The 13,015-nt window shown below is 61.1% G+C and overlaps 2 protein-coding genes across 3 annotated transcripts in view; one reads left to right on the forward strand and one right to left on the reverse strand.

The window, feature by feature from the left end:
- Positions 1–341: 341 nt before the first annotated feature.
- On the forward strand, positions 342–8,782 carry AMN (amnion associated transmembrane protein). The gene is made up of 12 exons (XM_007987925.3): positions 342–384; positions 1,332–1,450; positions 1,556–1,600; positions 6,053–6,140; positions 6,648–6,865; positions 7,057–7,194; positions 7,364–7,472; positions 7,590–7,672; positions 7,859–8,021; positions 8,097–8,259; positions 8,337–8,421; positions 8,499–8,782. Exons 1-12 carry the CDS (start codon positions 342–344, stop codon positions 8,601–8,603), a joined length of 1,359 nt encoding a protein of 452 aa, XP_007986116.3. The 3' UTR covers positions 8,604–8,782.
- A 1,531-nt stretch (positions 8,783–10,313) lies between these two features.
- The window catches only part of CDC42BPB (CDC42 binding protein kinase beta), a 129,387-nt gene continuing 126,685 nt past the window's right edge, over positions 10,314–13,015 (reverse strand). For both annotated transcript variants that reach the window (XM_037984569.2, XM_007987923.3), the window contains one exon: positions 10,314–11,760. In XM_037984569.2, the coding sequence (XP_037840497.1) occupies positions 11,629–11,760 (132 nt within the window). In that variant the 3' untranslated portion in view covers positions 10,314–11,628. The remainder of the gene's footprint in view (positions 11,761–13,015) is intronic.

Consider the following 13,015-nt stretch of genomic DNA (forward strand, 5'->3'; position numbering starts at 1 on the left):
TGAGCGGACTAGGCTCAGCCCTAGCGGCACACAGGACAGAGAAAGGGGTGAATTCAAAGGTCGTTTATTCCCCCTCCCGGCAAGACACCCATTTTACGGGGTAGGTTAGTCCCGCCAAGCCCTTCTTCCTTGCCCTTCTTCCTGAGAACCTAAGGTGTTCAGGCCCTGGAGGGGCGGGTAAGGAGAGGCTGAGAAGGTGCCTCCCAGGGGCCTGAAGAGTCGGCCCTGGGCGGGTCTGGAGGTAAATGTGTAACGGACCCTGGTGCCCCCACCCGACCTGCTTGGTCACGTGGGTCCAGTGGGGCAAAGTCTCCTGGTCGGGCGCAAGGAGCAGAGGCGAGATGGGCGCCCTGGGCCGGGTCCTGCTGTGGCTGCAGCTCTGCGGTGAGCCGGGGCCACAATGGTGCGGGCCAGGGCCCAGGACGGCAGCGGGTCTGTCAGGACCCAGGGCCGAGGTCGCTCTAGATGTGGAGGGTGAAGATCTTCCGAGGAGTGGGCAGCGAGGGCTTTGGAGGGTGGGGGGCGTGAAACTCGAGCTGGCCTCCCTGGTCGGGCCAGTGCATCTGGGGGCGCGGGAAAGGAGAGGAGGGGCCCGGGAGCCTCCGCCAGCCCCGGCCTCCGGTGGCTCCTGCCCTCGCGGTTTTTCCGTCTGCGAAATGGGCGCGGTCGCCAGAACCTGCCGAGAGCAGCGAGTGTGCGCCTGCGGGTCTGGGCAGACTGCCTCAGTTTCCCGGTCCGCAAGGGAGCCCTGGGCCCTCCCCCGCCTTCACACCAGGCCGGCGCGTGTCCCTGGCGCCCCCTTCCCTAAACCCCTCGCGGCTCCCTCACGGCAACCCCACCCACCCCGTCCAGGGCCGGCCTCACCGGGTCCTGCCGCCCCCAGCCCGTTCTTTCTTCTCACACCGGGATGCGCTGTGTCGCAGCCCTTCCCGGCCCAGGTAGGACTTCTCCGGGAAGCCTTCCTGATTCCAAGGCCAAGGAAGAGGGCTGCGCTGCCCCGTCCTCCTCCATGCCCCGGTTGTCACTGTCCTTAACAACCCTCTCCTCTGTTCCAGCGCCAGGCAAACTGGGGGCACTGCCGGGAGGCGATCTAGGCAGGCGTCCTGTAGGGCACGTTTGAGCGGGCTCCGCCGATACAGTATAAGTCCGTCGGGGAGCGCCCGGGCAGGGCGCCCACAGTCTGGCCGGGAGGGCCCAGGGCCTGGGGGATGGGGTTCCTATGCGTCCCGGGTGACCCGCGCGGACCTGCTGCACCTCTATGGGTGGGTGGCCTTCCCTGAGGAGGGAGCATCCCGGCGAGAACGGCGGGTACTCGGTCGCCTCCTCCCCAGCACTGACCCATGCAGCCTCCAAACTCTGGGTCCCCAATACGGACTTCGACGTCGCAGCCAACTGGAGCCAGAACCGCACCCCATGCGCCGGCGGCGCCGTCGAGTTCCCGGCGGACAAGGTGCCTGGGAGCCCCGACCCGGTCGGTGATGGGCCTGGACCCCCGGGACCGCGTGGCCCAGGTGGGGACTGCTCCCGGCTGGGCTGAAGCAGCTTCTTCCTGCAGATGGTGTCAGTCCTGGTGCGAGAAGGTCATGCCGTCTCAGACATGGTAAGGCCGGGCTGCTGCTGCCACTGGGCTGGGGGTTCCTGGAGTCTCCCAAGTTCCTTCAGGGACTGCTGTGTCTGGAAGGCGGCCCCCACCAGCACGGAGGCGCTGCGGACTCGGACTTTGGCCTCTGGAGAATAATCTAGGAGGCAGGGGGTGGGGGAGAACCTAGGGGAGTGTGGTCCCATGGTCTCAGCCAGGCTGTGTCCTTGGAGGGGTGGGAGGCGCCCCGTCCCCACAGCCCTTCTGGTACCCAGCAGTGGGTGGTCTTCCCAGGAAGTGCCCGCTCCACGCTCTTCCCCCAAAGTCTTGCCCTGTCCTGGTGCCTAAAGCTCCACCTTTAGAACACTAGGGTTCCCAATACCCCCCTGTCTACCCACCATCCGGGTCCCTGGCCTGTTAGGAAGCAGCCACCCAGCAAGAAGTGAGCCCACTCCTGCCTTCGCTCTACCACCCTTCAGATCAGATTCTCCTAGGGACCCCTATGTCACTGTGCCAGCGAGGGACCTGGGTGGGAGTGCACTCCTTAAGTGCCTGATATCTGAGATGAGACAGCTTAATTCTGAAACCCTCCCCACCCCCATCGGTTCATGGAAGAACTGTCTTCCACAAAACTGGTCCCTGGTGCCAAAAAGGTTGGGGACTGCTGCCCTAGGGGACCTTTTTCTCAAACTGTGTCACACAACACTCCAAGGAAATGATGGGAACTGGGAGGAAAGCAGGTTCCATGAGCAGGTAAGTTTGGGAAACGCTGCAGCCTGCACTTGCCTGGAACTTTATCACGTATTAAAGGCTCTGGTAAGGCCCCAGAGAAATAAGCAAATTTCCTTGTTTAAGGTGGAGTTCAGCGAGTTACAGGCCAAATGCAGCCCCTACGGCTGGAACAAGGAATTGTTACACTTTGTAATCACTGATTACACTTTGTAATCACTGGGGGAAAAAAGAACAATCTTTTGTGGCACTTGAAAAGTATATGACATTCACACCTCACAACAGCAAATACAGCTTCACTGGCACACAGCCCCCCCACTCGACTGAGTATCCTCAGTGGCCACTGTCCCATTGCAGCGACAGCCCGCCAGCTTCCAGGGTGACTGCTGTGGGGCCCACAGGCCGAGTCTCTGGGCAAAAGCTTCCTTCCAGCCCCTTCACAGTCACTCCTGGGCTGCGTCCTCATCCTGTCACCTGCACATCTGCCAGCTCAGTCACTCTTGGGTGAGGGTCACTGGTGAGCTGGGTCAGGGTGTCGGCTCCGGATGTGGGGTCCAGGCCTGGGGGCCCCTGCGTGTGCAGGTGGGGGGGATGGCTCAATGGCCTCGGCCTGGCCCACTCCTGCCCCACGCAGAGCCAGGGATCCCGGGCCTCATTTCCAGCCCAGGGCTGCTTGATTCATTCCTTCAGGTTTTCCAAAGCTACCTTGACCCAAAAGCCGCCAGGCACTGGGCAGGGCACCCACAGCAAGATGATGACGTTCCTGCCCGGGAGATGGCAGGAGGGCCGGGAGAGGGGGGCAGTTGCCCCTCATGGCCCCGCCCCCAGAGCCCACACATAACCTTGGCAACCAGGCAGCCTGAGGGAGGGGGCACTGGGAGCTGATGGGGGATCTGTGGGCAGAGGAGTCAGGCTGGGGTGGGGGTTCCAGGGCATGGATTTCCCCCTACTCCCCTCCCCTGCCGGCCTCCTTACTTTCATGATCTCATTGGAAGCACTTGGGCTCTGAAAGGAGGCAGCACTCCATTCATTCATTCATCTATTCAATAATTCATTCATTGAGCATCCATTGGCTGGTGGGAACAGTGCAGGGGCAGGGGACAGTGGCCCTGGGGTCCCAGCCTGCAGAGGCCGAATTCACCCAGAGCTGCCTGAGCACCCCCATCCCCTCCACACCCCTGGCTCCCAGTGTCATCCATCTGCCTAGATAGTGCCCCAGTAACAGGCCGTGCACATGAGTGCTTTACTTTGTAATTCTCTGGTTGGGAGCGTCCCTCCCTGCCATATTCCTTTTCCTTGCCCTTCCTTCCATTTCTACCCTTTGCCTGCTTTCTTGCTGGGGAAGTCTCCTGTCTTCCACCCATCCCCCTGCCTGGGCTGGAGGCTTTGCAAGTCTGCTCACTGTGGACTTGCCTGCAGTGTCCTGTGCTGAACAGAAACCCTCATTTTAATGGACCTAATGCAAAACCCCTTACCTTAGAACTGTGTTTTTTGTGTTTCGTTTGAGAATCTCGTGTGCTCCTCAGTCACAATGGTAATCGACTGCGTACCTATTGCGCATGTGCACCAGCGAGGGGTCCTGCTCTGTTTCTCTCCTTAGAGTGAGCCCAGCTGCCAACGTCCTCCACCTTGCCCTTTTCTTCCAGCATTGCTGGAATCCAGCGTGTGCCTGGGCATTGTGGGTCTCTCTGAGCCCTGTCTTCAAGTCCACAGGCCGCTTTGGCGACCCTACACTATCCACACTGTGGCTCTGTGGGATGGCTTCATATCCATCCCCTTCACTCTTGCTCCAAGGTTCTTTGTGGATCTCATTGTTGCAGATAAATTGTAGAATAGGTTTGCCAGGTACCAACTACCACCACCACCACCACAAAAAAAAAAAAAACAAAAGACAAAAAACAAACCCTGGATTTTTTTTTTTTTTTTTTTTTTTTTTTTTAGATGGAGTCTTGCTCTGTTGCCCAGGCTGGAGTGCAGTGGCGTGATCTCTGCTCACTGCAACCTCTGCCTCCCGGGTTCAAGCGATTCTCCTGCCTCAGCCTCCCGAGTAGCTGAGACTATAAGAATTTTGATTGGGATAAATAACAGCCTTATGCTGTCAAGCCATCCATTCAAGAACATGGATGACCTCTCCAAATATTTCAGGTCATCCATGTACTCATTAGCATCTTAAAGTGTTGCCTGTAGAGGTCCTGTATTGTACTGGTTAATTCATCAATACTTTGTTAAGTTTGGTTTTTTGAGACAGGGTCTCACTCTGTTGCCCAGGCTGTAGTGCAGCGGCGGGATCACTGCTCACTGCAGCCTTGACCTCCCTGGGCTCAAACAATCCTCTCACCTCAGCCTCCCGAGTAGCTGGGACTACAGGCTTGTGCCATCACGCCTGGCTAATTTTTGTAGTTTTTGTAGAGATGGGGTCTCACTATGTTGGCCAGGCTGGTCTTGAACTCCTGGGCTCGAATGATATGCCCTCTTTGGCCTTCCAAAGTGTTGGGATTACAGACATGAGCCACGGCTCCTGGCCTTAAGTTTGTTTCTATTATGAACGTTGCCCTATATTTAAAAATTATATCCTCTTTTTATTTGTAAATTTTTTGTAGAGACGGAGGTGCACTATGTTCCTCACCAGGCTGATCTCAAACTCCTAGCCTTACCTACTGTGCTTGTCTGTTCAACTATTAGGATTTTTACGTTTATATTTTTCCCCTTCGTTCTTTAAGAAAAGGTGTTCTTGGTATGCTTCCTCCTGGGAACCCCTCCCTGTTCCTGAGGCGCTTTGTGCTGTGACACATTCCTGTGCCTGTGGCTCCGCCTCTGCCTCTATGGGTGGACTTGTCCGCCCTGCTGGCAGAGCCGCACCTTCAGGTGTGCACGGAACTGAAGTGTGACCTCACGCCGCTGGAGGTGTTGGCCTCTTGCTCAGGTGCAGTGCTCCTGGAAGGGCCGAAGAGTGGGCCCTGCCCTGGGTGGGCATGCCCTGTTGTGCTGAGCCCCTCATAACCTGGCACCAAGGGTTGCCCTGGCCCAGCGCTCACCCTCAGCCCCTGAGAGAGAAGCGCAGAAGCAAGAAGGCAGGAAGCCGAGGTCCTGGCACTTGGAGGAGACGGGGAGGGAGGGGCGGCCGGTCAGACCCCCATATTTCTGCTGACACCCGAGGCCTGGGCTGTGGCCCCACTTCTGTGGTGAGGGAGCTGCATGGCCCACACCAGGCCTAAGAAACAGCAGGGGCAACTCCACTGCCCCGCTACACTCCCTGCCTCCGCCTGCACCCCTGGCCCCCAGATGCAGCCTCTCCCTCCCTCCCCTCCTTCCCTCCCTCCCTCACACACCAGATTCCCCAGAGGCCGGGCAACGTTTGAACCTGGGAGCCCTGGGCCTGTGCACGTTCTCAGGGGGCTATGGGGGAGGCGACAGGCCTTGGCCAGAGTCACCTCTGCCCCAGACTCCCCACGGCTCCGTCTCGCTCCCGGGCTGGGGCTCTGCCCCTGGCCTGAGACCTCCAGCTCAGGTACAGGACACTGGGCTGTGCCTGCCTCGGGGACTTGCACACGCGGCCCCATCTTTCCCAGGCCAGATCCTCCTCCTCTGGCAGCCTCAGCCAGGCCGAGGATCCCAGGCCTGAGCTCGCCCGGCTCCCTTCCGTGGACAGGGGCTCGCTTCTCGTCCCAGGGGACTAGGGGCGGGGTGGGCGCGGAGCAGGCCCGGACCCCCGCATGGCACCGCCTTAGCCAGTGCCTCTTGCAGCTCCTGCCGCTGGATGGGGAACTCGTCCTGGCTTCAGGAGCCGGATTCGGCGTCTCAGACGTGGGCTCGCACCCGGACTGCGGCGCGGGTGAGGCAGTCGGGCAGGGGCGGGGCTCTGGAAGGGCGTGTTCAGGGGCGGAAACTGGGAGAGGGCGTATCCAGGGCGGGGACTGGAGGGAAGGCGTGCCCAGGGGCGGGGACTGGAGGGAAGGCGCGTCAGGGGGCGGGGACTGGAGGGAAGGCGTGTCCGGGGCGGGGACTGGAGGGTGGTGCGTCCGGGGGCGGGGACTGGAGGGAGGGCGCGTCCGGGGCGGGGATTGGAGGGAAGGCGGGCCCAGGGGCGGGGACTGGAGGGAGGTGCATCCGGGGGCGGGGACTGGAGGGAAGGCGCGTCCGGGGCGGGGACTGGGGGAAGGCGCATCGAGGGAAGGCTTGTCGAGGGGGCGAGGACTGGAGGGAGGGCGTCTCTCCCGGGGCGGGGTTTAGGGAATGGCGGAAGTGTCCCGAAGCGGGGCTTGGGAGGTCGTGCTCAGAGGCGTGGCGTGGTGTGGTGCGGGGCTTGTTCCGTGGAGCTCAGGGATGCGCCCCCGCTCAGGCGACCCTGCGGTATTCCGCGACTCTGACCGCTTCTCCTGGCATGACCCGCACCTGTGGCACTCCGAGGACGAGGCACCTGGTCTCTTCTTAGTGGACGCCGAGCGCGTGCCCTGCCGCCACGACGACGTCTTCTTTCCGCCCAGTGCCTCCTTCCGCGTGGGGCTCGGCCCTGGCGCTGGCCCCGTGCGTGTCCGGAGCATCTCGGCTCTGGGCCGGGTGAGCACTGCGGGGAGGGAGGCTCGGCCCCCCTCTCCCCGCCTCGGCCCCCCTCTCCCCGCCTCGGCCCGCCCCCGCCCGCCCCCGCCCCTGCTCGCCCCCGCCCCTGCTGGTCTGCACACGTTGGGTCTGAGCACTCAGGTGACGTCTCTTCCTGGGGCTGGCTCCGGCGGGGACCCGGCTGCCCGCAGACGTTCACGCGCGACGAGGACTTGGCTGCTTTCCTGGCGTCCCGCGCGGGCCGCCTACGCTTCCACGGGCCGGGCGCTCTGAGCGTGGGCCCCGAGGACTGCGCGGACCCGTCGGGCTGCGTCTGCGGCAACGCGGAGGTGAGCGAGGCCGCAGTGGAGTCTCGGGGGCCGCGCGAGGGTCGGGACTGTGCCCGGGACAGGGCCGCCGCGCTCCCGCGGTCCTTCGCTGGCTTGCCTCTCCGACGCATCGCCCTTCTCGCTGCGGTCCGCTCTGGCCCTCCGCGCTGACCACTGCCCCTCGCACCAGGCGCAGCCGTGGATCTGCGCGGATCTGCTCCAGTCCCTGGGCGGCCGCTGCCCCCAGGCCGCCTGCCATGGCGCCCTCCGACCCCAGGGGCAGTGCTGTGACCTCTGTGGTGAGCGCCCCCGCTGGGCCCTGCTTGCTGGGAAGGCCTGGAGGACCTGGTTCGCCCCCGCCTCAGTTTCCTGCCGGGTCCAGATCCACGGCGCTGACCCCTGTCCTCCCGCCGCAGGAGCTGTTGTGTTGCTGACCCACGGTCCCGCATTTGACCTGGAGCGGTACCGGGCGAGGATACTGGACACCTTCCTGGGCCTGGTAATGGGGCCGCGCGGGCAGCTGAGGGGAGTCCCGACCCCAGCCCTACCGCCTCCGCCTAGGACGCCCCTTCTGCAGGACCCCTGCGGCCGCCCACCTGCCCACTATCTGCCTCTGCCCTTAGCGTCCCCATAGGCTCGAGGAGGGCGGGGGGCTGAGTCAAACCAACCCCGTCCCCCTCCCCAGCCTCAGTACCAGGGGCTGCAGGTGGCCGTATCCAAGGTGCCACGCTCGCCCCTGCTCCGCGACGCCGATACCGAGATCCAGGTGGTGCTGGTGGAGACCGGGCCCGAGACGGGCGGCGCCGGGCAGCTGGCCCGGGCCCTCCTGACGGACGTCGCCAAGCACGGTAACCGCGCCCGCCCGGTCCCTCCCTGCCGCTCCTGGCCCCGCCGCGGAGACTGAGCCGACCCCTCCGTCGCAGGCGAGGCCCTCGGCGTCCTGGAGGCGACCATGCGGGAGTCGGGCGCACATGTCTGGGACAGTTCCGCGGCTGGGCTGGCGGGAGGCGTGGCGGCTGCGCTGCTGCTGGCGCTGCTGGTCCTGCTGCTGGCGCCGTCGCTGCTGCGCCGTGCCGGGAGGCTCAGGTACCTGGGGCGGGGTGGCGGGGTGGGGCTGGGGGTTGCCCCGAGGGGCTCACGCTACGTCCCTAATACGCACTCAGGTGGAGGCGCCAGGAGGCGGCCCCGGCCGGGGCACCCCTCGGATTCCACAACCCGGTGTTCGACATGAAGGCCTCCGAGGAGCTGGTGAGAGGGCTGGAGGGTGGACTGGGGCCTCCTTGGGGCCAGGACCCTGAACGCCGTCTGACCCTGTCACCCCGCAGCCCCTGCCCCGGCCGCTCAGCCTGGTTCCGAAGGCTGCCGCAGACAGCACGAGCCACAGTTACTTCGTCAACCCGCTGTTCGCCGGGGCTGAGGCTGAGGCCTGAGCGGCCGCCTGACAGTCAACCTTGGGGCTCCCCACCCCCTCTGGCCCCAGAACCTCCCCGACCCCAGTCCATCTGGGGGCTAGCCACCCCCTCGTCCAGCCCCCAAACCTCCCCTTCCTTACCCCCTTCTCCGGAAGCCAAGGACAGGGTGGCCTTACTCAATAAAGGTGTTTCCTGCACCTGCTTCAGCCTGGACATGCCGCCCCTGGCCCCGCCCATGAGGACTGGGAGCCCAGTCTTGCACCCTAGTCGCACTGGGGGACATGGGAGGGGTCTAGCTGGCTACTGCTGGAGGCAGCGCTGGTCACCACCTGGGTGGCCAGAGGCTGGGGTCTGTGAAGGTGAACCCAGGACTAGGAGGGGGTCTCCCGCCACCTTCCGGTGGAGGGAGGGTGAGGAGCTGGAGGGAGGAGTGGGAGAGAGGCAAGGGGTGGAGGGAGCCAAAGGCTATGCCTGGTGGGGCGGACGGAAAAGGGGTGGGCACCCCTCCTGGCACCAAGCTGCTGGATGCGTCATACTGCGAAGGCAGATCATATGGGGTCACCCATGTGCAAGCGTGTACCACTGCACTGACAGACAAGGGCCTGACCCTGTGTGTGCAGCTGCAACTGTGGCATAGTGACCACTTCTGTGAAACCAGTATCTGGGGCTGGAGATGTCACCGGCATCCCCAGTCAGGGCCTGGCCCCCACGCGGAATCTTCTGCCCAGGGGCCCAGCTTAGCCACTAGAACACGTGCTGTAACCCAGATCAGGGCGCCATGCTGCCAGGCGCGTCTGTGTTGTGGTTGGAATGAGTCACTCTGGGTGCTGTGCAGTGTCCCGTTGAGTGACCACCACAGTTCACGCGTGTGCTCCAACAGCTACCATCTTGCATTTTAAAAAGTGGCCGACACTCCCACAGGCACTTTTCAGCCACAATTTTCTTTAGTGTCAGGTGCAAACTGGAGAGCAAGCCTGAGCTAACGGGACATCACCTGCCGCCTGCTGCTCACCCCACTCACAGATGCGACTGTGCTGGCAGGGACCTGCCCCTGGTGTGGACTCTGGAAGGAGAGATGCTCTGGGCTTCCAGGGGAGCTGCTTGCTGCTGCAGCAGCCCAGGCCATGCTGCCTGGCACACAGCTGCAAGGTCCCAAGTGCCCCCGCTGGGTGCTGGGCTGCCTGCCCTGGCTTGCAGTCTCCTCCCCAGTCCGCACTCTTCTGCAGGGGCCGGCACTGTCCTTATCCTACCAAGACAACTAGGTCTCAGTGAGTGGCAAACAAAAGCCAACTGCCTGCATAACTCGGGAAGCTGACTTCAAGCATCCTCTCAACCAGGGACCACTCACCCTGACCCAGGCCTCCCCGAGAGCTCCTGCCTCTTCCTGGGGCCTCTGCCTGCCCCATCCTGTCCCTTGGGGCTGCTGGCGGGGTTAGTGTGTATGGGTGTGGACATGAAGACCCTCCCCGGCAGCTCCCTCCTGGGGCCCTGGCGCTGCCTGGCTGGGGCTCACAGGCACGCTGCCTTCCTCCCACCCTTCACTCCTGCCCCAAGGATGCCCTCTGCTCAGACTGAATACCCCAACAGCAACCTTTTGGGTGACCTCCGAGTGAGTTACCCAGAAGAGCTTCTGCTGGCAACGTGGCTCCTTCACTGCCTTTTGGAGTTCAGACACTTCTGGGGCCCAGACACACAGGTGACGTTATCACATCCAGATGGACCACTGGGAACTTTAAAACTGCCGTCTTCTGCTTTATTGACAGGTAAATTGTTCAAAAATGTTCTCACGATTCAATAATTACAAAGACTCAGACTTACATTAAAAAAGTAAAAACCAGAACCCCCCAGGTGCCCATCCAGCAAAGGGCCCAGGAGGGCAGTGGGGTGGCAGGGCTAGGCGCTGCTGGGCCACTCAGTGCTGACTTGGAGAAGTGCACGTCCTGAACAGCCTTGCCAAGCAGCCGACCGGTGGGAGGACAGGGGAAGCCTGGCCCAAGCTGTGGACAAGCTGTGTCTGCCGCCACAGTTCATCACAAGCCTCTGACGACACAGGGCCACAGAGCTGGTCACTCAACATCTGGTACGAAGAAGGGTGAGGTGAAAGCCACGCGCAGGGCATTGCCGTGCTGTGGGCGGGGCCAGTGTGCAGGAGTGTGCTGGGTGGGTCTACGTGATCATACGGGCTACTAACCACGGGGGCTCCATGCAGGGGCAGGACTGGTGGGTGGGGGGCGGCGGGGGGTGTTCCAGTGGCTGCTTCATGGCGCCCTGGGGCTCTGACTCCTCTCAGCCCAGCAGGCCACAGGCCCAGCCTGCACCACGACACTCGCTGGTTTTACGGCAGGAGGCGAAAGCCGTGGAAGCGAGTGGAAAGCAGAGAGCACAGCTGACACCACAGTAGGAGATACTGGTGACACTTCATGGCTGCGACCCAGAATGAACTTAACGCACACCGGGACGCAGGGTGTCACTGGTCCCGGGCCTCTGGCCGCTAGGTGGTCACAGGACTTCTGCAGCTGACTGCAATGGCTAAGTGAAAAAAAGGCCACAAACTAACCTCCACTTTCCTCTGTCTTCAAAATTCTAGTGACACTGGGAATGCTATATGACCTCCTACTATTCTCCTAAGGTCCTAGGGAAGTTTCAGGAACTAGGGAAAAGACTGGGTACTGAGGCTGTGTCCCCAGACGTCTGCTTCCGAAGCAGCCGCGTCATGTCGGGTTTCTGCTGAGGAAGTGGCGTTGGCAGGGCCCCACACGCCTTCTCGGGTTGTCAGGGGTGGGAGAGAGGCTGTATGGGGGTCCTTCATGTGCAGACGGAACAGTGTCGCCTCATAGCTGTGCAGACGAACAGATGTGGTCTACTGCCACGAACAATGCGGCATAAAACTGATCAATATTATAATAAAGATTTGTCTTCTTCATCTCCATATCTACAAAGTGATTCTACATTTCCTTGGACAACACTGGAGGGCCTGCTCAGTCTTGGCACTGATGCTGGAGGCCATCCCCAGCTCCCGGGCCCCTGCGGCGAACCGGCGGCTTCAGGTGTCACAGGCCGGCTGCTCCAGGCCTTCGAGGGGGAGCTGGCTCCTGTGCGGGGAGTTGGGGCTCGGTGGGCCGCTGGGGTTGGAGCTGTTTGATGGAGTTGAGTGTTTGGTGGAGTCCGAATCAGGCTGTGAACAGGAAGAGGGCAGGGTGAACACCGCTGCCCTAGGCTGGGAGGCTCACGTGCCTAGCTGGATGCAAATGTTCGCTCAGGGACAGTTGTGGCAACTGCTTCTCCTTTTGTGTTATGAGAACACACACAGTCTACACCAGCGATTCGTGGGGCCTTAGGCTTGCTGGTGAGAGTCACAAATTGATGTCTAACCCCACTCAAAAATAACAGGGTAATTATCATTACAAAAGACAGCAACTCTAGTGAAGAAACCAGATGGGGCTGGATGCGGTGGCTCCCGCCTGTAATCCCAGCACTTTGGGAGGCCAAGGTGGGTGGATTGCACTTGAGGTCAGGAGTTTGAGACCAGCCTTGCCAACATGGTAAAACCCCATCTCTACTGAAAATACAAAAATCAGGCCGCACGCTGTGGCTTACGCCTGTAATCCCAGCACTTTGGGGGGCTGAGGTGGGTAGATCACAAGGTCAGGAGATTGAGATCATCCTGGTTAACACGGTGAAAACCCATCTCTACCAAAAATACAAAACATTAGCCGGGCATGGTGGCAGGCACCTGTAGTCCCAGCTGTTGGGGAGGCTGAGGCAGGAGAATGGTGTGAACCTGGGAGGCGGAACTTGCAGTGAGCCAAGATCGCACCACTGCACTCCAGCCTGGGTGACAGAGCGAGACTCCATCTCAAACAAACAAACAAAAATCAGCTGGGCGCAGTGGCGTGCACCTGCAACCAAGCAGTCAAAGTCACAAACACGACACTCTTTCCTGAGAAAAGCACTAGGAATAGAGGGGAACTTCCTCAACAAAATAAAACAGCTAACCATACTCAATAGTGACAGACAAATTTATCCCCTAAGATCAGCAACGGGCTGGGTGTGGTGGCTCACACCTGTAATCCCAGCACTTTGGGAGGCTGAGATGGGCAGATCACGAGGTCGGGAGATCAAGATCATCCTAACACAGTGAAACCCTGTCTCTACTAAAAACACACACACACACACACACAAAATTAGCCAGGCGTAGTGGAAGGCACCTGTAGTCCCAGCTACTTGGGAGGCTAAGGCAGGATAATGACGTGAACCCAGAAGGCAGAGCTTGCAGTGAACCGAGATTACATGACTGCGCTCCAGCCTGGGCGACAGAGTGAGACTCTGTCTCAAAAAAAAAAAACAACAAAAAAAAGATCAGCAGTAAGACAAGGATGCCTGCTTTCATCACTGCTATTCAACATGTGACTAGAGGTTCTAGCCAGAGC

This window comes from Chlorocebus sabaeus, chromosome 24, assembly GCF_047675955.1.
Source record: "Chlorocebus sabaeus isolate Y175 chromosome 24, mChlSab1.0.hap1, whole genome shotgun sequence".
Taxonomy (NCBI): domain Eukaryota; kingdom Metazoa; phylum Chordata; class Mammalia; order Primates; family Cercopithecidae; genus Chlorocebus; species Chlorocebus sabaeus.

Coding starts and splice junctions, on each gene's coding strand:
- AMN (XM_007987925.3), top strand. CDS start 342: ATGGGCGCCCTGGGCCGGGTCCTGCTGTGGCTGCAGCTCTGCG. Junction 6,866..7,056: donor GCATCTCGGCTCTGGGCCGG/GTGAGCACTGCG, acceptor GGCTGCCCGCAG/ACGTTCACGCGCGACGAGGA. Junction 8,022..8,096: donor GACGGACGTCGCCAAGCACG/GTAACCGCGCCC, acceptor CCTCCGTCGCAG/GCGAGGCCCTCGGCGTCCTG.